Consider the following 26413-nt stretch of genomic DNA (forward strand, 5'->3'; position numbering starts at 1 on the left):
ATCACTTGTTTTTGTTACACCCTGTATATTATAAGACTTAGAAATATAAGCTCGTACTAATAAACAATAGAATATTTACGTACAAGTACCATCGAATAAATTGCTTCTGTTAATGTTAATGTTGTGTCTGAAAAATATGTTAATTGTAATCTGTCGGCTGGGTTTGACAGAACGCTAATAAATTATGGTCCGCCATCCGCCTGTGTATCAACTTCTCTGACAGTACCTTTGTTCTAATAAAGATATTTCTGCAATGTCTTCAGGGTTTGCTGTTTTTGTCTGTCATGAAACTTTCCAAATGTCAAGCAGAGCCTCTTTATACCTATTTAATATACAGTAATATCAGATATGTTGATTCATAGGCAGATGGCAGACCTACGTATTTTCAGAGTAGACAGAATAATTATAGAGTATGCCGACTTAGAACTGATGTTGAGATTTTTAAATTTGACGTATTGTGACGAAAATCGTCGCTAGGGTTGTTAACTTGTTACATACGAATTTAAAACTATGACATATTCGATGGACGTGTTCCTATTTGGTCGTATTGTTGTTTGTGTTTTGGCACATGCGATTAAAATTATCAGAATCCAATTTTGAAAACTTTATTTTTAATATTTAAAAATAAATTATATCAGCCAGCGCGAGGCACATTCCGTTCATAATCCTAGTGAAACCCGACGAATTTGACAGATATTGAAACCTGTCCGTCTCTTTGCAGTCGAACTACTGGTCGTTATGTCTATTGTGGTATTTTGGTTGCGTTGTGTCAAACCCAGCCAACAGATGACATAATCCAACCAGATGACGTATGTCCGTCAACTCATCAAAGAAATAAATAATATATTTTAATCACTACGTTTTACAACTCACTATGAAACGTAATGATTATATTCTCTTTGTCACTATGAATATTGTATCTTCGATAGTGTACCTTTAATTAGGTTAGTCCTTTTAATAATATGGGGTTTGACCTCTTATTTTTGGAAACCATTAAAAAAGAGAAAGCAAGAAATGTATATATACTTCTTCTTAAATACTGATTTATGTGTGGAATTCAAAACAGGATTATTGTAGCCTTCAATAAAATATATCTATGAATATTTATCAAAATTAATTATATCAATATGTCAAAGAGGTCAGTGATCTTGTTATTATTTTTTACCGAAGAATGGATTTGGATAATTTGGATCAAATTATTAGATTTAGAGATTAAGAGAGAGATTAAGCAGGACTAATCCATGTGGTTGTCTTTTGCTGACTAATGGCTTTCCTAAATAACACGGATATCGGTTATTCTGTCATGACTCATGATGATGTTTCTATGCAATATTTAAATATTGTAAGTAAAAATAATAAAAGTGTTCGACGATTCCAAAAGGTCGTTGTGGATTAGCTGCCTTCAAATTTATGGTTTGCAATATGCCAAATAATTAAAGTTAATGAGATCCTGGATCCGACACGTATATCAATAATATCAAAAATAAGAAGGTCCATAAATTCTTTTACTTTTTTTTCTTAAATCCTAACTTCGCCGCGCTGATGTGATAAGTTTATTCCAAGCTAAAATAATCCAACACTAAGTACCTCCATAACAAATATCATCAAAATAATTTAAGTGATTCATGCGTGAAGAGGTAAGTTGGACAAACAGACAGACAGACGTGCAAAAGTGTCCGCATTTTTATATGTATTATTACTAACAGTATTTTATTCTAATTATAGGCTTTTTACATTATTAGATGTATCATGCTTTTTGTTGAATTTTGTTTTAAAAAAATCTAAGTATAGATATTGATTACTATTATTATAAGGTATTGACAAGTCTTTAAAGGGATCAAAGTTACTAGTGTCAAAGTGGGTGGTGATTACGAAGAAAATCTTGTTTGCTCTAGTTTTCCAGACCAAAGCCACGCTGTGAAATTAGGTATAAGATAACAAGTTATTCTAAACAAGTCCAACAAAGTTAGGAAGCTGGGAGTTTTATTAAAATTAGTAAAGACTTACCCGATCCGTGGTCTTAACAGGATTCGAAATTACAAGATAATCATGGTTTCATCCTCAGTAGTTGGTTTCACTCTCAGATGATTTTTTATAATAATTATGAATAAGTAATATTATGAGTTTGTCTTCTGAATTTTGTTACATTGAAGAAAACATTTTGTCATATTATTTTTACCCTTACTAAAAATAAATATTCACACAAAGTATCCATTGTACGACATATTAAAAGTACAATGTTTTGTCTTTGTCTGATGAATTGGAAAAGATACTTGATAGACAATGACCAAGACACATGACGTGTGATGTTAATTTTAACCATTATTAGCTAATAACATGGTCAAAAAGGCAAATGTAAAATTATTTATCATTAAAACCTGCCGTGCTTAAATACGACAAAAAATATACTCATACGTAAAAGCAAAGGATAAAGGCAGGCTGAGCGCTTCACAACATTGTTTATATCCTGTCTTTGAGACAGGTGTTCCCTGATGCAGTCGCGTGTAAATTTGGCGACAGCTATAGACTTTATGACGTTGAGAGATGGCATTGTAAGGCTGCGTTTCCACTGCAGCTGAGCTTAGCTGCGTAGCGAGGAATGTGTTTTCTAGAAATAATAGAAACCCTTCATTTGCCTGACCTTGTTCAGCGTAACGATTCTATTGGTTCTTTTAAAACACATTTCTCACAACGCAGCTTAGCTCATATCCGGTGGAAACGCAGCCTATTTGCTGTGTCGTTGCATAAAATATCAAAACATGCCAAAGACTAAGGCTGCGTTTATACTAAACTGACTCTCAGCCGTCGACAAGAGCAACCTTCACATAGCAAGCGTAACGTAATTTTGGTAAGGTGTGAACAATAATGTGAATTTTTATAGAATACCATAACAAACTGCGCAATGATCGTTTACTTTCGTTGATTGATGGTGAATTTAATGTGAACGCTGCCTTGTGAGTAGTATTCCATAGCCCAGCAATTTTTTGCGTCCAGTGCATCCGAGTGCCCGTTTACAATATTTCAATAGTATGTAATCAAGTGCTTATAAACAATCAAACAAGCTTAGATGGCTGGATTGGAATAATGTAAACCGGTCATTACAGTAATAATAACTATGTACAGTAAAAATCATTGTCGTGTCTTCTCGTTACTTCGACCTGTCACAGACAAGCCTCACAAACGCCGTCACCTCTATTATTTTTGTTCCCTTTTACTCATGGACTTCATGCATTTGAAAACGTGCTTCACTTTCCTTGTTCATTCGTGTTATAGAAATGGTTGTTACGACTAATAAACACTATTTTAAAAGTGTTAAAAATGTAGTGAAATCTTGTTTAATTCCTCTTTATAAAAAAACACGTTATGCATATTTAAAATTGTAAACATAATGGTACTAAAATTATTATAGCTTAACGTTCAAATATTATGAATTCAGAAGTTATTCAGCTTTGTTGGTAAATAAATTATTGGTACTAATAGTTGATATTATTATACATTTTCATTTCATTAATAATATTTCTAGTATAGATTGAAAATATTTTATATCAGAATTGAAATACACAGAAAAAAAACAGTACAGTTTTGTACAGTCTAAAATATCTTATGTTGGTTGTATAATTTTTCAATGTTGAAAATATAATACTTTTATAGTAAATCAAGTACCTATTTATTACTTACACTCTACGGAATGAAATGTTCACACGGCACATGCTTCAGTTAAATTAGTTGTGAAAGAACCTAATTTGTTTTCAAATTCTTGCCACGAGCATACTCCCTCTTCGCAGATGGTTGCAATAGGTTCTTCGTTGAAATAAAATACCACGTTGTATTCCTCCTTGGGGCCTTTGTTACATCTACAAAAAATAACGTAAGAGAAATTTAGACCTGCCTATGATTAATACGTTTATTAAATACGAACAATTATTATAGCTAACGTAATAATTATAGAGAGAGTTCTAAGAATTTCAGCAGTTTAAATTTGTTTAAACATAATAAAAATTCTAAAACGTTAAGATTACTCTACTTTGAACTACTTTTAATTTAAATTAGTAGATTCATAGAAATCTTTTGATATCAATCGGTACTTTTTAGCATACAAATATAAGATTATGTAAAATAGTTAAGTATAGCAATAGGCACCTACACACAACGTTTGTCGAACTCGTCTAGACGGTTCAGGTGAGGCGTTGAACTATTGTTTTATACAATGTAAGTTTCTTTAGAATTGAGCATATTCTTACATATCTTATACACAGCTATGATACCAACTTACATAGCATACCTAGCTATTAGCTTAAAGGAATTTATTTCTAAAAAGAACTTATAAATACATTTTTATATTACTTACAGGTTACAACTACTTTAATGAATGAAAAACATACCTATTCAAAACAGCTACAAGATTAGCTGAAAACACTGAAATATAGCTGGTTCTCCATTTCCTATCACGACTTCTAGCAGCGGCCGTCAACGGCGAAGCGTCCTTGAAGAGTCCTAGTGCTGTAAAAATCTGATCAATAGTAGCATCGTTGGTGACATCTTTCCCTTCTTTAGCTTGCATGAATGCGTTATATAAATCAGCAAGAGGAATCCTTCCAACTTTTTCATTCGATTTAAGACCATATCCATTCGTATAGTAGAGTTTTAAATCCTCTATATATTCTAGGACTTGAAGATCTTCGGTAGTGAAGAGTGCACACCAGGGGCTAGCTTTATTGGTCCAGGTGTAGCGACACAAATCATATAGGGCTGACACGTTCGCGTCTGACAAATTGAATTCTAAGCCCGTCCGTCTTTGGATTCTATCTTTTACCTAAAAGTAAAATATTTTCAATAATAACGAAGATGATGTAATCGGGGTGTATGCGACTTGTTACATTTCTTATGATTTCTATATACCATAATTTTTTACTAACCACAAAAATATTGTGATAAAATATTTTCAAGGTCAGATGAAAAGTAAGTTTACAATAGTATATTTTGAATATTATTATTTTATAACCTTCATATATTTTATTAACATAATATTATAAAACAAAATATATAAATATGAAATTTACTATTGCATTAAATGCCAAAATATATAATAATATGACAATCAGTAGGTAATCAATTAATCACAATTATAATAATATTAGCTCACCTTTAAATAATCGGAAGAGCCCATAAACTTATTGACCTCAGAATCATCGTACTTCTCATTTCGTTTTTCACAGTTTGGCTAAAAATTAAAATAAATGATAATTTAATATTTTTTTTACTAGCCAATATTCAATTGTTAATTATATTTCCTGTGGTACACAACACTGTCTTTATTAGGCGTGTTATTTAGGTATTCATTATAATCAATAAACTTTTCTGTTTTTTTTTTTATTAACATGTAGAACAAGAACAAGACAAACTTTTTCAAATTAAACAAAATATTAAAATTCACTCACCGCCATAACATCTGAGTCATGCCTCGCGCCATCTATTTTTATATTTTTCCCTAGGCCCTTCACGAAATATTTAATACTCTCCTCTATCCAGGGACCCTTTGCGGGACGGAAAGTGTAATCACCGTCCCTGACGTCACTAAGTAATGGAAAAGCCTCTTTCAACCGATTACCGAGGCCTACCATTTCCCTCATCCCTTCCTCCGTCAAATCCTGCTTACCATCCAGAAACTTGTTATCCATGTTCCAATTGAGTAAATTTTCTACATCCTGAGCACATATGGAGGAGTGGTGTTTTTTGTAGCTTTCCGAAATAAGGTTTTGAATTTGCAAGGCGTCTTTCATTTGGGTACTGGTTGCTATGCTAGGTTTTCGTTTGCCGTGTCTGTATATCCCCCACATACTGATTGGTTCGCAACCTAAAATATTATCGTTTTGTTTTTATTCGAATTGTATTTTTTTATTTCATTTTTTTCTAATTCTAATTATTATTAATTCATAATTAGAATTGGATTTCATTTTCTTAATTGAAAAATTAAATGCAATGCTAAATTTTCATCTTAGTAAACATACCCTTTAGGTTTACAGCTGAATCCCTCATGTCTCCTCTAACAGAATCGTAGGATGTTTCAGTTGACAAAAACTTGTAAGGACATCCTGTATTCCAGAAGCAGTAAATAGACAATGTAGGGTTGATAGCACAAACTAGTAAGAATAAACCACTTAATATTATTTTCAACATTATGAACGATATACAGATTGATCTAAGGTCGAGAGCTTACTAAAATATGACTGTTGAGATACCATTGAATATGACTGTTGAGATACCATTGCTAAACACGTTCAGACGGGTTTATCAAATTTCGTCAATAAATTACACATTTTTTTAGTTCTTATCTTAATGCAATTATAATTCGTATTAGTGTCGTAAATTATACCCAAGGTATAATAATTTTAATGTCAGCTTAATTGGTGTATTTAAAACCAAAACTTTAGAGTTCAATGACACCTAAGCTGTCTAAATAATAATTATTAAACTCAAGACAGTATACCAGCACAAATTAATATTGAAGATAAACCAACAGACTTTATACTTTTAACTTCTCCAATAGACATCTCTTGTCGCTAGTTAGTTAATTAAATAGTAACTTCAGTGTACCTGGTCTGTAAATACCTTTAGACGCTACTGTAGTCTGTAAATACCTTTAGACGCTACTGTACTCTGTAAAACTATATTAAAACTTGCTTACTTCATTTTGTATTAAGCTTCTATTTTATTGAAAAATACAATATATTTCTCATCATTATTTGAAGTATTTACTTCAAGAGGATTCTACTTGATAAACAAAACCAACAGCTACAATATCTTATCCACATTAATATTTTAAATGCGAACGTGTATACATATGTCTGTCAGACGTCTGTGTGACGTCTGTGTGTTACCTCTTCATGTCCAAACCGCTGAACCAATTTTGTTGGTATGGAGACACTTTGAGTCCCGGGATAGGAGTTAGGACATAGCCCATAGGATACTTTTCACCCCTGAAAAATTTACGATTCCTGCGCAATAAAAAAATGGCGCAACGGAGTTGCGGGCACCAAATAGTACCTTAATATAATATTTCACATACTACATGTAGTCGATTTCAAACCTCTTCGTGTGTTCCAATTTGCTATTGCATATGCAACATGTCAGAATCTCGATCATATTTCAAGTGATCTCCAATACGATTCCACGAGTTATACTCTAGACGCGTTGGCTCTGCTTTGACATTTTGAAATAATGTTTTACATGTTCTTTTATAGCATTGCAAAATCTGGGGTATTAAAATTTCTTTGCTCTATATATTATTAATCTGTTGGAATATATTGCCTATATTTTACACATTCTTCTAGCCATAGCCAACGAATAATAAAATTTATAGCCTATCTAAAAATTCAACATTTTAAGACTTTATTTGTTACACTTACAACGTCATGAGGTAAGTATAGTAAAAAAAAACATTTTGTGACAAATACTTTATTTTCATACTATTTTCAATGATTACGCAAATCTATTTAGGGGCAGCAAATTTCCCACAAATAATTCATTCTAATGTGTTATGAATTATGATAGTCTTTAAGAAATATAAAATTAAAATATTATATTAGATGCATACTATTAAAAATTTTGAATCATGTCAATTTGTTAATTTTTAAAGCTCAGTGTTTACCTAGGTATAATTATTATAATATTGTTTTGTAATGTAGATTTTTTAAATATTATTACAGTTTCTGAATATACCTTACATCTGTTTTTTAATTGACATAATAGGACACAAAAATATATTTAATAAATTCACTGCCCCAAAAATAGAATTACCACAAAAATATTTCATGATTTTTACACATTGGTGTATGTACATAATGACCAACACTTTTCAAATATAAATATTAATTACTAGTAAAATTGGCGTTTCTAATTTTTTAAACACTTAGGTTTTACTTACATTTATAATATCTACTCTTGTTTTATAGGTCGGTAAATACAATGTACCTACCTATTCTAAGCGTACTTCGCACAGTAGTACTGCTAGCCAAACGATGGCTGACACACAAAAATTTGTATATTTTTTTCAATTTAATATGTATTACCTATAACACAGTTATTTTTCTTTTCTTACAATATAAAATACTTAATTTTATCATAGAAATAATTGTTGATGCAATGATCAAATCTAGAAGTAATTCAAACAAACATAATATTAAAAAGTGTTTTGTCAAACATGAAGAAAGAAAAATTGTCGCTGAAAAACTAAAAAAAAAAAACAAATTCAATACGATAGATTACAATAATACAAGGTAATTGCGAAGGTGTAATAGAATTTCATAAGACGCATCGTTTTACGAATAAGTATTATAATCTTGTTAATAAAGATATTCAAGAAGCTTACCATGATCTGGAGTGTAAGGTCCAGAGTAGTATTCTATTATATTATATGATGCTCACAATTCGAAAATACAGACACTTACTCTAATAGAGAATCTAGTGGAGTAAAGCAAACTACGGAAGCAGCTCTTTTTCAGATAGTATTTTTGCATAAACTCAAAAATATTATAAATTAAAGAGTATTTAAGTTTCCTATCAGTTATCCACTGTTCAAACATGTTTTAAAGATTCTGCATTATAATATCAGTAAGCCAAAAAATATATAATAGGTATAAAGTACCATCGAGGAAGTTGATTCCTATGCAATTGACAGACCAACGTTATTTGGTCGAATATGTCAATTCAATGTTAATCGTGATCTGCTAGCTGGGTTTGACGTAACGCAACCAAACTACTTAGGTCCCCAATTTGCATAGGAATCAACTTCTCTGATAGTACCTACAATGAAATGATAAAAATATAAACTATTCGAATCAATGAGGTATATTATACAAATTGCTCGTTTGCAACTCTAACTTGCCTACTCTATATATTTCATCTGTAGTATTTAGACAGAAATGCATAAGACTTTATATATCACTAGATGATTATCATCCAAGACCAGATAGAGATCACCAAACACTTAAGTTGGTCCGTGATTGACTAGAACAAAATAGGATCGTAGCGAACCATTTATAATATGCTTGGCATAAAAGTTAGGAATTAAGAAGAAAGTTAAAACACATAAATGATAATTATTGTTGATGAAATTAAAAACTCTAGTCGGTTTCAAAGATACAAGATAGATACCATGTATCCATATAAGAATTAAACAAATGAAATGATTTTATGGATTAAACTTGAGGCACGTAAAATTATTAAGGCCGTTCTTATTTAGAGGCTACGCAGTTGATTTCTATGAAAATATTGCTCATTGATGAATTATTACGTTTTAAATTGAGGAAGATATAGTTCAATAATTACATTAGAATAAATAGGAGAAAGTTGTGAAAATACTAAACTAAATTCTAGGGTGCATAACTAGGATAGATTTTAAAATACTTATGTCTACTTTAATAGATATAATTTGGCAGTATTATTTAGTAATTTTATAATTAGATCAAGAAAAAATAATTTTACTAAGTAAATAATAAACTACATGGCTGAATCATAAACACCAGGACATAAAAAACAACTTTTATAATATGTGAGGGAAAACTGAAAATCAGTACGTTAAGGCCTACTAACATAATATTCAATGATCCTATTCAACACAAGTTGTTGTAAAATCTTGCATAGTTTTCCCACAAATCGTAAAGTTCAAATCATGATTATATTATAATATTAAGTACTACGATAGTAGAGTAAAGCACTTATATTTGTGGTCATAGCTAAAATTTTAAGTTACACCGCTATATTTAATTCATTAATCATACACTCACAACTTAAATATTAATCATGGACGTAATTTGAAATAATATTCTACGAGTACCGTTTTTAAATCGTTTGACACGAATTACTAAATCAACAAACACACCAAATAAGGCATTATGATACAACTATTTGAAGACACTCAAATGAACACTGTAGTCACTAAAGCCCGTACGAATCCGTGTCAAACAGTTGAAAACAGGCACAAACACCACTACTGGTGGTCTATCATTATTACCCTCTACTTCCCACATGACCAGCATCGAGAAAATCAATGGCTTTCACATCGAAAACTTTCCAAGTTCAGAAGTTCAGTGTTCTCATCCTGGATCCTGCTTTGGATCCAGATTTGCTCTTCTCTCCTGTAAAGCGGCCAATAGTGCTTCGCGCACCTCTCTTTCGGAGCTTCGCCAGAGCCTAATCAGTTCTTCTTCCGATAATTGCGACAGTTCAGACCTAGCGCCCGTCGGTGATACTCTGGGGTATGGTGGAGCCGGAGGAACATCACCTTCGTCGGACACTAAAATTTCAACACTGGTTCGATATGTCGGTACATCCACGCTTAGGCAATTCTGTGAGGAATCAGAAACGTCCTGGTAAGATTTTATCGAAGAACCTTCCGGTCTTCGTACCATCGGTGACGGAGTTCGTAGTCTAGTGTTTATGTCCGGAGGGGAACTGGTAAGGAAGCTTACATCGCGGCTGAGTCGTCTTCCTATATTTAGGCTGGTTTTCTCGTAAATTGACGCAGAGTCTGATCCGAGGACTGAGTCTGTGCTGAAACGTCTGACGTTCAGTCCGGAGACGCTGCCTCGTTTCTTCCGATTTCTCGGCGATCTCAGTTGTCGCGGTGATCGACTTTGTCGCGGTGATCTACTATTGGAAACGTCAGGTGACGGTGACAAAAATTTTGATTCTGATAATTCCTCTGACACTTCCGATGTTTCTATCACGACGTTTTCTTTTATAGAATCCAGTGAGTGTTCCCGTCCTTGTTGAACCCTGATCAACGAAAAAATAATGGAAGATAAAGACTATTAAACTATTATTTGGGCTTAGTACCAATTAGTTATTAAGGATATAGAGAAGAGTGACTTTAATATTTATTGAAATTGCAAGGTGAAATTAAATAAGATACCTTCTTATTTCTTGTATCATTTCAAAGAACTGTGCTTTGCTCTTCCTTCTTCTGCGCTGTTCATGTTCCTTCTGAAACAAATGCAATTCCTGTTGTACGCTGCCAATATAGCTTTAAATATAACAGCTAAGCTGATAAATAAGCCAATTTACAGCCCCAAATTTCCAACGAACAATATTGACTTTGTAAGTTCGGGTGTCTTAATTACCAAGCTGACTAAGCAAGATAGAGATATTAAATTAATGGCTCTATTTTAAAGAGTATTGAATATACTTTATTGACACGTATATATACAGTAATTGACGACGATACTAAATAATTAAATTATTTAGTATCGTCGTCAACTGTATATATTTAGAAATAAGAAATTTTAAAAAACTTTCGATACTTTCCAGCAGTGAACGAGCTAATGACGACAGATAATCCCTTCTTTTTTCATCAGGAGTTAAAAAGAAGCTCATAATATTATGTGGGTAAAATACTTTTAAAGATAATTTGCACAAAAATATGTGAAGTTAAAATTATTTACCCTTTTGACGCTTTTCTGAAACAAAGACGTAAAATGTCCCTGACGAATGGTGTTCACTAATTCTCGAGCCGCATGGTGCGGGGACACCAGTTCCACACAGTTTATAAATCTGTACAGCTTCTGTAACAATAGTATTAAATAAAATAAATAAAAAAACCCGATTTAAATTTAAAGTTTATCAAACTCTAATTTTTCAGCACTGAGCGGGCTGATTATGATGGACTTTATTAGTATTATGTGTTCGTGTTCGTTTTCGGGTTCGTGTTCGTTTTTATGTTCGTGTTCGTGTTTGTGAGAATGAGCATGAGCATGATCATGATCATGAGCATGAGCATGAGCATGAGCATGAGCATGAGCATGAGCATGAGCATGAGCATGAGCATGAGCATGAGCATGATCATGAGCGTGAGCGTGAGCGTGAGCGTGAGCGTGAGCGTGAGCGTGAGCGTGAGCGTGAGCGTGAGCGTGAGCGTGAGCGTGAGCGTGAGCGTGAGCGTGAGCGTGAGCGTGAGCGTGAGCGTGAGCGTGAGCGTGAGCGTGAGCGTGAGCGTGAGCGTGAGCGTGAGCGTGAGCGTGAGCGTGAGCGTGAGCGTGAGCGTGAGCGTGAGCGTGAGCGTGAGCGTGAGCGTGAGCGTGAGCGTGAGCGTGAGCGTGAGCGTGAGCGTGAGCGTGAGCGTGAGCGTGAGCGTGAGCGTGAGCGTGAGCGTGATCGTGAGCGTGAGCGTGAGCGTGAACGTGAACGTGAACGTGAACGTGAACGTGAACGTGAACGTGAACGTGAACGTGAACGTGAACGTGAACGTGAACGTGAACATGAACGTGAACATGAAATGATGATTTTAAAATTATCATTTAAATTCAAGAGCCCCATATAATACATTATATTATTAGTCAAACTCTTTATTGAATTGAAATTTAATCATCATTAAATTTAATGATGATTAAACGTTCCGTAATTCCGTCATCAAACTCAGTTCTGTACAGAATTTTACTAAAATTATGACCAAACTATAATAAAAAGTTAGACAATTTTTAAACTTTTTACTAAGCTTTCCTAGTATTTCAAACTTCTTTTGTATTTCAAGCTTTTCCAACGTATCCATTTCCATAGTAGAAATATAATATTATATTATTTTTAGCAACAGTATAAAGCAACAGTAGAACTTAATTAAACTATTAGTTATGTCATAAATAACAAATTCTATAAAGGCACTATACAATAATAAAGAGCATAATATTTCGTACAGATAAAAATCTTGGATAATACAGTCGCTACAAAGACAATCGCGGCAGATTAAGTGTAGTCGGTGAGATAAGAGACTCGCTATGTAAAGCTCTAGTTCACTGTAGAATGCTCAGCTTAAGTACGTCTTACTGTAATGCGAAGTTTTAAATGGTGCTTAAATGCAATGCTATTTACTATTTTGTTAATTTACGTGGCAATACTTTTTTAATCTCCTTGAGTGTTATTTTTGCTTGGCAATATAATAATTTTTATCGTCCAATCCTTGATGCTAGTCACAAAATTACATCCAAACATTGATATTAATTATAAAATGCGGTTGAAATAGTTATAATAGTACGGGAGCCCTAGAACATTTTTTTTTATTACTATCAAGCTAATTTTTTGTGAGTAGCTTCATTTTGAAAAGACGAACAACATTTTTATTTTGCGAAAAATCTCGAAAGTGGTAGCTAACAGAGATAGAAAGGATTTCATACTTTGAATTGATGGTCCTAAAATATGGACTGTTCTATTTGTAGGACAATGTTACTCTTAAGGGAGATCGCAGGCGGCACACTTTTTGTGTGATCGAATCTGCGATCTCCCTAAGTTATATAACTATTAACCTATCAATTTACAAAAAATCAGCTTGTTAGGGTTCCGTTTTAGGGTTCAGTAGTCAACCAAGTTTTGTTGATTAGGTACAGAACCCTATAACGGAACCCTAACGAGCTGATTTTTTGTTTGTTCTAGGGCTCCCGTACTATAATATCGTTTTTTGCTTTATAAGACGTCAATACAGTATTTTTAAAATGGATAAAAAATTTAAATATTTATTTTTTTGTAAAATATTAGATTAACCTACACTAAACTAAAAGTTCCCGAAGTAAGAACATAAAATACAAAATTAAGACACACACACACACACACATATTAAGACATTATTTGATTGTTAGAATATCACATACAGAATGTGATATTCTAACAACCAAATCTTCTCACCTGGCTGAAAAACATGATGTTGCGGCTCCGCCATATCGTCCCCTTGGGCTGGTGACGCAACACGGGCAGGGTGTATTTATAAAAAAGGTGCTCCAAGATCAATATCAGGCAGCCGACGATCATTCCCACTCCGAGCAGAATAAACACCCCGGCCACCGCCGCCACGCCTGGAACAACGTCACATTATACAAATTTATTAGGAGATAATCCACTGGAAACGAGGCTTGTGTATGTGGATTATGATGTTTGATATGGTTTTATTATAATGGAGTTTATTTTTATAAATAAACTAGCTGTCCCGGCAAACGTTGCTTTGCCACATAAATTATTTCGCCTATATTATTTTATTGAAGTGACTAAATAAATATATTGGCACCATAGCAACGTCCACCGCTATCCCGTTGCATAAACAATGGTCGCTGTCAGTCTCGAGTTGTAATAATTTACTATTATTTATTCAACAATTGCACTTGTCAATATAATAAGTACCCAGTAGCCGATTCTCAGACCCACTGAATATGCATATAAAATTTGGTTAAAATCAGTAAAGCCGTTTCGGAGGAGTACGCCTAACATTGTGACACGAGAATTATATATATAAGATTACGTAAATAATAGTAACTTACAAAAATATATTGAAATAAAACACTAGACTAGCAATAGTGTTGATCTCATAAGGAAGACGAATATACTGATGTCTGAACCCTCTTTCGAGCTAAAATCTGACAAGCCATTGAGACTCTAAACCATTAAGTTAATATACCTAGTGGAATAAAGCAATAATCTCGAGCTGTAAAAAAAACGAAATTGATTTACGTCTGTGTATAAAAATTTGTTTACATATACACAAGCATCTTTCTAAGAGATTAAATTGTCAACGTGTCGATAAGTGCCGACTGGACGACAAACAGATGAAAAAATTTGTTTCTGCTGTCATGTATCATACGTCTCTTTTTACCACGCAGTGTTACTGATAGTGACATCTCACTTGCTCAAGCCTTTGTTTCGATATTCCGTTAGGTATATCAACTTTATGCTCTATACTTAAGGCTTAGAGCGTGCTATCAAAATACACCGTTTGGTAACAATGAATCCAAAACGAAAACATCGTACACATAATATACATTATACATACATAGATTTTTTATTATTGAATCTAAAAGACACGATCACCAGGCAGTAACTATTCCTTATAAGCATCCACATAACGTGAAATAGATTTCCCCAGTAATGTTCGGATGAATCAATCGGGACAGCTCTCATCGTCTTTTTTGTTGTCCAAGCATAATGTATTTGGCCGATTTATTTTTTGCTCCCTTCTATCCGATCCGATATTACTTTGATATGGATGATGAATAGTATTTCAGCTAAGTATAATATATTGCAATTCGTGGATAACCGAATAAAATATATTAATACTATTATTATATAAATAAAATTCAATACTATTAACGTAAGTAATTACGTTAATAGTATTGAATCAATTGATCAATTGTAACTATAAGGTAAGACGGAAAGACTAACACTTTATTAAAAGTGTTTGTGTTAATCAAAATCCATTACGCAAATTAGCTTTGCTTGTTTTAATTTTATAAATATAGTAATTAAATAGGGAAACATATTTTTTAATTTAGTTTCCCGGAGCATCGTGATTCGTGACCTAGCTCATAATGAGTAAAAAAATTAACCGTTGGCACTTTGCCACGGAGTTAAGTTCATTAAACAAATTAGTTACTTAAACTGCTTAACTATTAAAATCAGTAACGGAGCTTACAAGATTCTCACTATTTTAAAATTCTATTTCACTCTAAATAGCTTACATATTATAAACAATATCTTTATCTCATAATAGAGACGCAACGTGTGATATCTCTTCGCTAAGATTTTATAAACAGGATTTAACTCTTACATAGAATATTGATTGAGCAAAAAGAGATGCTTTCTTAGGAAACAAATAAGAATGTGCGAGGTATCCACCACATTTTAAATAAAAAAAACTTTCAAGTGATTAATTTTCCTGTGCTCCAAATCAGAATCTTAAAAGTTGACTCGTGTAAACATTTGCGATGTAAAATTTTAAGACTCTGAAGGGCTGATGGAAACACGTACCGTTGTTTTCAGCTTATTACTTTCAAAAGTATAACTTTACGTTACAATATAATATTCTCCCACATTTTGTGTACCTAGACGATTGTAAGTTGTATCGGCGTGACATTTTAATACGACCCCAACATGCGCGCCTGATGGAGACACGTACCAATCTTGTTCAGCTTATTATCTCGCGGCAGGGCGCTCTGCCTCACGTAGTCTATCAATTACCCCGTATACCCGTGTTCATACAATATCTTTAGTATTTGTATGGAATTTTATATGAGGTCAGGGATTTTTAGTTCCTTGGCATAGTCTGCTTTTAGCTACATTTTTACTATAAAAAGTTTTAGTTCATTTAACGCGTAGTAGGAAACACCAAAACGCAGTTAATTTTTACTTCAGTATGACCATCCATACTTCCATACTATCCATAATATGACCCATATCTATACTAATATTAAAAATTCTAAAGTGTGTCTGTCTGTTACCTCTTCACGCACAAACCGGTCAACCGATTTTGCTGAAATTTGGCACATATATACTGCGTCTCGGGAAAGGACATAGGATACTTTTTAACCCAAAAAAGTGTACGGTTTCCGCGCGATAAACGACTTTTGGCGCAACGAAGTTACAGGCGTCATCTAGTTTTAATATAAAATTATATGAAACTTAACTAGGTAAAAGGAGTTTAACATATTCATTTGAATAAATTTTTTTATTAATGTCCTACTGTGTATGGATGGTAATTACCTACTCTTATTTGAGAACCAATTTCAATGATTTGTAGTTACAGTGGAAATCGCTGCCAAATTGCTCCAATTATTTGGAATCGTCATTATCAGGAACAAGTTAAACTTTTATATACTAAAAGACAAAAGGCCTGTTGGATATTAAAACAAAGGTCTTGTTATTAAAAAAGTAAATTATACTAAATATTTACTAGATAGAAATAAGATTATTCAAGATACAGAAATCCTACCTACAGTTAAAACGACGTTTATGGATTTAAAACAAAAAATTCTAAAGGAGTTATAATATCGGTACGGAGTTTATATAATATCTGCTTAAACTTGCAAAAAAACATTGTTTAAATTTTTTCAATTTGTTTTACTGAATATTTCAATTTACGCCAAGCCAATACCAAATTTTCAGGTAATCGACATTGGCTGGAAAGTTTCAGAACATTCCAGATATCTAACCACAAATGGCCTGGATTCCACTACAACGGCAAATTACTTATTGGCTTATCCATTTATGTATTGTAGCAGTATACGATAAGACTTATTGTAATAAAATTGAATAAGCAGTAAACAAATGAAAAAAAGCAAAAAACAAATGAAAGCAATAATCAAATGAAAACCTAAAACTGATATCTAAAAGTAATGGATTTTCTTATAATTTAATACTTTTGTCGAAATAGCAAATCAGCTATCTAAGGTCACGAAATATAATAAGTATTTCCCACTGTGAAACTTAGACAATAAATGATGAATGTAAAAATGTAATATTACTACATTCTAGGTCTTATAACTGAGACTAGAGACTAGCTTATATTATTCAGGTAAATTACAGCTAAGTATATCTTGCTCACACAAATGGCATTATAAATAATATTATGTATAAAAATATCAGATTAGAAGTAGCATTTGATTAACTGCTAGACTTTTTAACCTTTTATACAATAATTGTAACTATAATGATAATATGATAATAACTCCTAATTTCAGACAAACTTACATAGTGATAACCACGTGGAACGTACTTTAAATTACATTTTACTAACATTTCTTCTCAACTGTTAGATTTGTAGCGTAGAGGAAACTTTAGAAAACACGTAGTAATTTATGTGATAGTTAGAACTTTGACTTTACCAGATATGCTGTAATTTTCTACTTGTGAATTGCTGTGAATGCTAAGGGAAAAACAAGTTGGATGTAAACAAGAGTAAAAGAGGCGGTAAAGTAAAATAAAAGTAGTGAAGAAACAAAAAAGTTATTATTTAATTAGAGAATAAAACATTTAGCAAAGAAATAAAAGCGAAGGTTTTTAATTATACAAAAACAATGTTGCTCGTATATTTTCATTAGTCTTAATTGTATACGTATAAAATACGCACTGTACACCATATACATATTAATAAATCATTGTATGTCATAACATCCAGGCACGCAATATCTCCCACGATTAACAAGCACATTGTTATGCAAATAAAGTTATAACATGAACGATTTCCCTGGTAGATTTTAATTTCAATGTCGCCGGGCCGGGCCATGCCGGGCGACCTAATCCAGAGTGAGACATTCTGTTGCCTTCTCTTTTTTCGGCGATAAAATCTACACATAATCCCTTAAGCCTCCGCTACACGTGCAAACTTTTCAACATCTTGGAAGCTGTCGAGAGTTATCCTGGCTTATTCACAGAAGCCTGTGTACAAACAATAGAAAATGCTTTTGTCGCAACAAAATATAATATACAAACATAAAGAGGCCTTAAGAACAAAGCAGGTAAAGGTAGTTTTAGCAAACTAATAGCATTTTCATCCGGTATCACGCTAAGCGAATACAATAGCATGGAACGACTCGGTTTACCTTGCACTGTTTGGCTCGAAGTGACTTTTGTTTGTCACCGAGGTCCCACAGATCAAAACTTTGGTAACTTTCAGCGACGAGAGCCATTCGTGCGGCTAGAGTTCCTAAGGACTTTAGTCAAAATCGTTCAGCAACTTTGCGAGTGCAGTGTAATAGAGTTTTAAGGCTCGGCACTCGGTAGGGTCGAATTAATGGGGGGAAGGCGATAAATTCTAATGAAATTTCCGGCTGCAAAACTTGTACCTATACAGGCATGAATAATGTCAGTTAAGTAACCGAAGTTAACCGAGCGGAGCACTAATTGGTAAATTCATCATCGTCGACTTTTGCCGTTCCGTCGACAAGTTGCAGAGAATACGACTCGACGTCGACTAGAGATAAAACTGCTTAACGGCCGTTCCCAATATTTGATCTATCTCTGGTTTTGCCCTACTAGAGATAGGAATAGCTCACATTAGACATTATAGACATATATTTTATGTCAATTGTGAGGTATTCCTATCCGTAGTAGGGCAAAATCAGAGATAGATCAAATATTGGGAACGGCCGTAAAACATCTATTGTTATGCACATTTATTGATTTTGTGTTGTTTTTGTTCATTTTTGTACTTATGCATGATAAACTTTTTTCATCGCACTTCTGTGTAAACTGAAACTATTTTTCACAAAGCCACAATGAAAAGGAAAAATATAAATGATGGACAGTAGTAAGGCATAAATATGCCGAGTAGTTTTTAAAATATGGTCTTTAAATAACGCGAATTAATTTTATGGTCCCAGCCACGTAGACACGAAACTTCAAAAAATATATTTTACTGTAACAATTTGGAACTAGCTTCGTAATTTAGACAACAATAATCTTTATCTGCCCATAGGCATCTATAGTTATGGCCATGCATAGTTAAGGAACTCGACTGGTTGACAATACTTGGACAATTTGACGCATCCTGTAGGGGGAAGTATGCGATACATAGTTGCGATTCCCCCGTCATTACCTTCGTGTTTACTGTCATATCCTTGTTACATATTCATCATAACTTTACGATGCTTTTATGATAAATAATAATTTTCCACGTAATGTACCTATAATATTATTATGTGCTTTCATTCATTTTTTAATGAATGAAAAAGCTTTAAGTCCGGAAAAACTCATAGGATCTTTGTGCAAGCAAAGAGTTGTGGACGACATCAGGTAGCACTTGCCGCTTAGTACTTAAAACGTAACTTAAATAGGAATAATAATCATTATGGCATCCTTAGAAAACCAAATTTTAAAGCATTTAAACTTGTTTGTTTTTGATACAAATCAATTTTTTTGTTAACTCTTCCAGATTATTCAGGCCAATGTTAATTGGTTGGCTCGTGTTACGTGAGATCTACGCCCGTGTGCCTGTGTAGTTGATAGGCAATCAATCCCAAATTGGTCAGGTCTCACTGATTAAGGCTATAGACAATTATTGTAGTACATAATATTATGTAGAGCAATTATTAGCACTAATTATTATCTATGGAGGAAACTGAATTGTTTGGAATTTGAAGTGTATGTCGCCAATTTTTTAATACATCTTATATATAAAAATGGATTTTCAAATGTGTTAGTCGCGCTAAAACTCGAAAACGGCTGAACGGATTGGGCTTATTTTAGTCTTAAAATATTCGTAGAAGTCCAGGGAAGGTTTTAAAGTGACACGAAGTTCACCGGGACAGCTAGTTTGCTATAAAAGTCAATGGTTACGTACAGATTCTGAAGCGTATAAACATGTTTAACGGTATTCAATATTGATTATTAATGTATCTTCAGAAAAATTGGTACATAGACATATTATGGCGGATCTACTTTATTTAGTCATGGTGGATTATGTCAAGGCAATGTTAGTCGTTATAATATTATTGTTGCTTGAACTTAACATAATCCGATTAACTTACATGGGCAGCTTTTTGAATATTTTTTCCGAAGGGACATAGCTCGATAAGATTAAAAATACTTTGTTGTAAAACTATATTATACAGTTAATATTATTCTAACATACACTTACCAAGAGGTTTCGGTTGTATGCCATAGTCTGGGCTCAGTTTGAAACACGGCAGAGCTCCATACCACTTCTCAGTCAGTATGTCCATGTAACCATTCGACGAATACTTCGCTATCACCGCTGATATGCTGTCCTGTAAAAATATTATTGATAAGTACGGCAAACTACACCCATTATTGGCTGTCATCATAGTAATTATTGTAACCACTAAAAAAACACCTCTACTAAGGGTGACTCTTCGCTCAACGCAAACTTTTACACCAAACACCATTATATAAACAGAAGTAGGTATACACAAAATATTCGTAACTGATTTTTCAGCATCTCATAATATTACAAGTCCAAAAAGTCATACCAAGGTTACCCCATGACAAACAGTCGATATATTTCCCCTTTGAAAAACGACGGCCTATTTTTGTCATTAGCGTCTATTTTCACGTGGCGTACCCTTTTACCTCAATTTGTAGCCGTTTTACCTCGTACAGGTATGTCCGGAGGGTATTATTTTAGCCCAGCGTCCGTTGGTGAATCACTCATGGGTATTTGATTGTATAATTACTATCACATTTCGCAAATGTATTTAACACTTTCGCAAATTGGTACCGAATATTTTGGTACAGTTTGGATTTACTCGTCTATGAAATCAAAATATGCTGTAATAATTATTATTGTCATGTGAAGTTGACGTAGTGGTCACAAAATATGAGTAAATATTATAATATGGTAAGTAAATATTTTTGCGATGTTATCTGACATAAAAGTAATAACTAAAATAAAATGCCTAAAATTTTATACGTGGGAGAGCCATGCTTCGGCACGAATGGGCCGGCTCGGATAAATACCACGTTCTCACAGAAAACCGGCGTGAAACAGCGATTGCGCTGTGTTTCGCCGAGTGAGTGAGTCTACCGGAGGCCCAATTCCCTTCCCGATCCTCCCCTTTTCCCTTCCCTTCCCATCCCTACCCTCCCCTATTTCCTCGTAAAAGGCCGGCAACGCACCTGCAGCTCTTCTGATGCTGCGAGTGTCCATGGGCGACGGAAGTTGCTTTCCATCAGGTGACCCGTTTGCTCGTTTGCCCCCTTATTTCATAAAAAAAAATAATGCGACAAGCGAATCAGCTTGCTATCTGCGGGGCTGAAATGATCACATTTAGCAATAATTGCTCTAAATAAATTCAGCATATGAATTGTCAAAACTGTCAAACTGACGAATGTCAAATTATATAGTACGAATCATGAATTGCAAGCAGAGTGACCATTTTGCGATTTAAAAAAAATGAATCATATTATGATTCATAATATTATGATTCTCCAAAGCGACCATTTTAGCCCCGCCGGTCTATTAAAACACCATCAAATACAAAGCAGGTTGAATTGCCTCTACTCAACTGTTTTCGTGAAAAAAGCAGACCGATATTCTAGATTCCAATTCACACTCATGTTTAACTGGAACATCTAACATTCCTATAATCAATAACCCATCATACGATTCAGAGACCAGCACAAGACTGAGCACGTTAACCGTTAGAGCGCAAACTGAACCGGAATAACGTCTGCATTCAATAAATTTAGCTTACAAGCAGTTTCGTGTTTAAATTAAGCTTTAATTTGTTCTGCTAGAGAAGCTGGGTAATGATAACTTACAGCTATTAATTAGTAACACTAGAATTATGCAGAACCTCGAAATGTTTGGTACAATGTATTTTATCTCCCTATTATTTAAAAAACTTTTTGTTACAATAGAACACTTCTATTTTAGCGAGGCTAAGTGATGCCAAAATGGGGTTGGCCAAAATTGATATTCCAAATGAGATTGCGGTTTATTGTGAAAACGACACAACATGATCAGTTTAGGCTAATAAACCTATAAAATATAATATTATGTTAATTGTATGAGTATAGTTACATACTATATAAAGTAAATAGTGAAACTTTAAGCACGTTGTTGAAGTACCCATAGGTGGACATTAATTCACGATGCGACTAATTTAAAATAATAATTATTTACCCACATACAATACTACATATATAATAAAGTTTAAAGACATTAAGAAGATTCATATAATAAAAGGAAAATATTTAAGAAACTCGAAGTAAGCTGAGTTTAACGTTCAAAATCCTCAAACATTTTCTGAGAAGTTCCATTTTGATCCCTGACGTAATCTACGGGAGTTAACGTATATGACATGCATCGATCACGCCATTAGCGAGGTTGTATTCATCATTAACCCTCTGCAACTGACGTGGCTCAATTTTTACAATTGTACTGACGTTGTAGTACACGAGACACCATTTAAACATTGAATATTTTTATAGAATTATATTATTTGAAAAATAAACAAATGTGTTATGTTAATTACATTACAAATAAAAGAAAATATTTTTATTTAACAAATTTTTAAGTGTTTATTGAGATAACACAAATCGGTGTATGAATTTTTTTTTGTATTTTTTTCTATGTCAATAGTGCCTAAGGCACTATTGACATAGAAAAAAATACAAAATTAACTTTTTTAATATTTAACATTAGGTATTCTAGAAATTAACAATTACACTAATCAGACGAGTAAACATTAGGAACATTCATTGGTTAATTTAAAAATTACACAGTTTCAAAATCATAGCTTTGTTTGACAATAATATACAGTGTCTTGGAGCACTGAAGACAAATTTTCGAACAATCACAGCATCTTTATCTAGTTTATCTTTTTATTTTAACGGACAAATAAAACATAGCTTTTTGCCATCTGCAGAAAATGATAGTACTGCTGGTGGTGGTAACCTTACCTAAAACCCTAGCGATGGTCATGCCGCATGCGTAGCTCCCTTGGCAATCTTTTATTATATACTCTTGTTTTCAAGGCTTATTCGGTAGAATAGGGTAATAGGGAAGGGTAGGAATGGGAAGGGAAGGGAACAGGGGAGGGGATTGGGCCTCCGGTAAACTCACTCACTCGGACTCGCACTTTGCATAGCGCAAGCGCTGTTTCACACCGGTTTTCTGTGAAAACGTGGTATTTCTCCGGGCGAGCCGGCCCATTCGTGCCGAAGCATGGCTCTCCCACGTCTAATATACTCGTAAGAGAACTTCGACTGTGACTAATGTTACAGTCGATGTTATCTTGCGAGTAGAGTTGTTGCTTGAGTCTGCCATCTAAAAAATGAGTAAATAAATAAGTTAGGAACATTTTGTAAAAAATCTAGTTAAAAAAATCAAATTCTTCTTCCTCAATTATAAATAATCAAAAAATACCGTATCGTAAACACAAACTTACTGACGTGGTTGTTTAGGAGACACTATGGAAATATAACAATTTTACTGAGGTGGTAGTATAACGTCCTTCCTCCACGGAAGCTTGCACTTGCTGCAGCCGCCCTCCACACTCTAACCGGCCCGCGAGGTCATCACGGTAAGGTACTGAGCCCAGCAGCGCGCAAATTTAAAACTTAATGAAAATAAACAAAATTTTATGTTTCGTGGTGTCTGTTGGACTACCACGTCAGTCGCAGAGGGTTAATCTAAAGTACATAAGATCCAAAATCGCTTAGCTGTCACTTGGTGTTCCATAAAAAACGCTAAGCGATAACTCGATGATCTCTAAAAAACAGGTGCTGAAGATTTATCGATTAAAAGCCCTAAGTTGAATCCGTTTTATAAAATATATATATTGGAGGATTATTTAAAATACTAGCTGTTGCCCGCGACTTCGTCCGCGTCAGCAAAATGTGATAAAAAAAGAAAGTAAAAAAGAGAGAAATTTTCCCCTTCCAAACAGTAAAAATGGGATCTTGTTAAGTAGTAGTTGATCTGATCACATTTCATGAACCTAAAGTAAGATAAAAACGCCAATAAAAAAATTCTTCGAAAATCTTAAGGATAACGAATAATAGTAAAATTATTATTTTTAAACAAAAATTGAAACCGACTTCCAAGGTAAAGACAATTGTAATTTTCTTATATGAACTAAAAAGTATTAATTAAATTAATATTCTGTAGGTACTCAGTAGGTATTTCTGTTCTCAATCTTCATTATTTTGAAGTCGGTAGCAGTCCTATAAGTTGCAGTTATATTTTGTCATAGAACTGGTGATTAGCTTAGCCGGTAGTTGGTACCGACTTCAAAATAATGAAGACTGAGAACAGAAATACTGAGTACAGAATATGAATTATTTAATACCTTTTAGTTCATTTAATCTAGATCTCCAAAATTGCATATAGAAATTGCGCTAAAGTTAGCTGCTACGGAGTAAAAAATTATGAAGATTGAATACAGAAATAGTTGACGCGTCTATGTGTGTCCCAAAAAATATCCAGCAGTTCCCTCTATATCTCACGAATTTCAGTATCAGATCACCACTTTCGTAAGCATTGTACCAAATTCGGGTTATTGTGCCTCTATAAACAGTAAACACTAAATACTAAATAGCAACAAAAGAGTTTTGAAAATCAGTCAACAAACGGTGGAACGATAATATAATCAAAGGCAAGATTTTTGATAATAATGTGATGATTCATGGCATAATTATAGTGATGATGATGATGATGATTAGTATTATTGACACATTGACATAATAATATGCTTTTAGTTGTTGAAACAACATCAAAATTGCTAAACATTTATCTATAAGGATTCAAGAGCTCTGTACAGCATCTTCGGAACCAGGGTGTACTTCGGCGCAAATTCTTATTTTTTGGTAGTTTAAGCTTAAAATCCTTCAGAAAAACGTAAAATAACTATATGTTTCCATATAAATTTTATGGAGTCCTGTCGATTTCTCATGGATTGCATCATCAGATCACAACTTTTGTGATCATGTTACCAAATTCGGCCTACATCTCATACAACAACAAAAGAATTTTGGAAATCGGTCTACAAACGACGGAGTTGTCCGCGAACCTATATAAAAAAAGTGAAATATATCCTCCTCCTTTTCGGAAGTCGCTTAAAAAGTAGCCTAAGTTATGCCTTACTACATCAGCTATGTGCCAAAAAAAAGTCCCGTCTAAATCGCTCCAGTTATTTCAGAGATTAGCCGGAACAAACAGACAGACAGACATACGGACAAAAATTGTAAAAAATATTGTTTTGGTGTATGTACCCTATATACATTCATATGCATCTAGTAAAAAACGGTTCTTTCAATATTACAAACAGACACTCCAATTTTATTTATATGTATAGATGTATAGATGTATAGATGTATAGAATATAGATGTATAGATGTATAGATTATTATTTTAATTACTATCTTTTACTTATTTTCAGAGGAACTAAGTAACCATGATAACAAATCATTTTAAGTAGTAAAAGATATAAGTAATTAGGGTTTCAAAAATTACATTAAGGGCCAATTCAGACCGCAACGCGACGAGGCGAGGCGAGGCGTGGCGCGGCATTTTGTATGGATTTGACAGATTTCAATTGTATGAGACGGGCGAATCTGTCAAATCCATACCGTATTTTAGAAATGCATCTACGCGTCGCGTTGCGGTCTGAATCAACCCTAACACGTAACTAGTATTATGAAATACTGCGTTGAAAATGTTTACAGAAAGCAATATTTATGCACATCCTTTAAAACGAGGTCGTGCCAACCCAAAAGCGTTATAAATGAAGGGTTCTAGATTCATAACGATAATATTCCTTCGAGTAGTTTCACTGGCCCTTCTGAAGATCTTACAGTAAAGTAGAGCAGCTCATAGGCAATAAAAGTAATAGCTGACCTTACAGTTAAGGGCTATATTGCCTTGAATTTTTCAGCTCCGCCTTCACCTGTATAAGTTTCTAAATGGCTACTTGAAATACAGTTGTGTAATGGCGAAAGTTTGACATTTAACATTATATCGCTTGTTTTATGACTCGTCTTTCGATAATGTTATTTGTGAGCATTTATTATTGTTATGAATTAGAAAATAGTGTGTATTACGTTTAAATATAATTTTGATGCGCCTCTAGCTAAATTCAAATGCTAATAGCCGCGTCAAAATTAAATGTTTCAGATATACTTGGCGAATCGCATATAATATAAT

General features: G+C 33.6%; 2 protein-coding genes across 3 annotated transcripts in view; both read right to left on the reverse strand.

The window, feature by feature from the left end:
* Positions 1 to 3697: 3697 nt before the first annotated feature.
* LOC121731179 (multiple inositol polyphosphate phosphatase 1-like) lies at positions 3698 to 6177 on the reverse strand. The gene is made up of 5 exons (XM_042120533.1): positions 6009 to 6177; positions 5439 to 5854; positions 5144 to 5221; positions 4383 to 4813; positions 3698 to 3854 (listed from the first exon to the last, which is right to left on the reverse strand). The coding sequence occupies exons 1-5, from the start codon at positions 6175 to 6177 to the stop codon at positions 3698 to 3700; spliced, it is 1251 nt and encodes a 416-aa protein (XP_041976467.1).
* A 3422-nt stretch (positions 6178 to 9599) lies between these two features.
* The window catches only part of LOC121730993, a 145888-nt gene continuing 129074 nt past the window's right edge, over positions 9600 to 26413 (reverse strand). For both annotated transcript variants that reach the window (XM_042120272.1, XM_042120273.1), the window contains exons 12-16: positions 20384 to 20513; positions 13669 to 13835; positions 11442 to 11561; positions 10913 to 10983; positions 9600 to 10776 (exon numbers count right to left, since the gene is read on the reverse strand). In XM_042120272.1, the coding sequence (XP_041976206.1) occupies positions 10095 to 10776; positions 10913 to 10983; positions 11442 to 11561; positions 13669 to 13835; positions 20384 to 20513 (1170 nt within the window). In that variant the 3' untranslated portion in view covers positions 9600 to 10094. The remainder of the gene's footprint in view (positions 10777 to 10912; positions 10984 to 11441; positions 11562 to 13668; positions 13836 to 20383; positions 20514 to 26413) is intronic.

The sequence above is a fragment of the Aricia agestis genome, chromosome 10, assembly GCF_905147365.1.
Source record: "Aricia agestis chromosome 10, ilAriAges1.1, whole genome shotgun sequence".
Lineage (NCBI taxonomy): Eukaryota > Metazoa > Arthropoda > Insecta > Lepidoptera > Lycaenidae > Aricia > Aricia agestis.

Excerpts from the sequence above, each read along its gene's own strand:
- LOC121731179 (XM_042120533.1), bottom strand. The coding sequence starts at position 6,177 with ATGTTGAAAATAATATTAAGTGGTTTATTCTTACTAGTTTGTGCTATC. Across the intron at positions 5,855-6,008 it reads TTCAGCTGTAAACCTAAAGG|GTTGCGAACCAATCAGTATG; the intron begins GTATGTTTACTA and ends ATAATATTTTAG. Across the intron at positions 5,222-5,438 it reads ATGACTCAGATGTTATGGCG|CCAAACTGTGAAAAACGAAA; the intron begins GTGAGTGAATTT and ends TTTAATTTTTAG.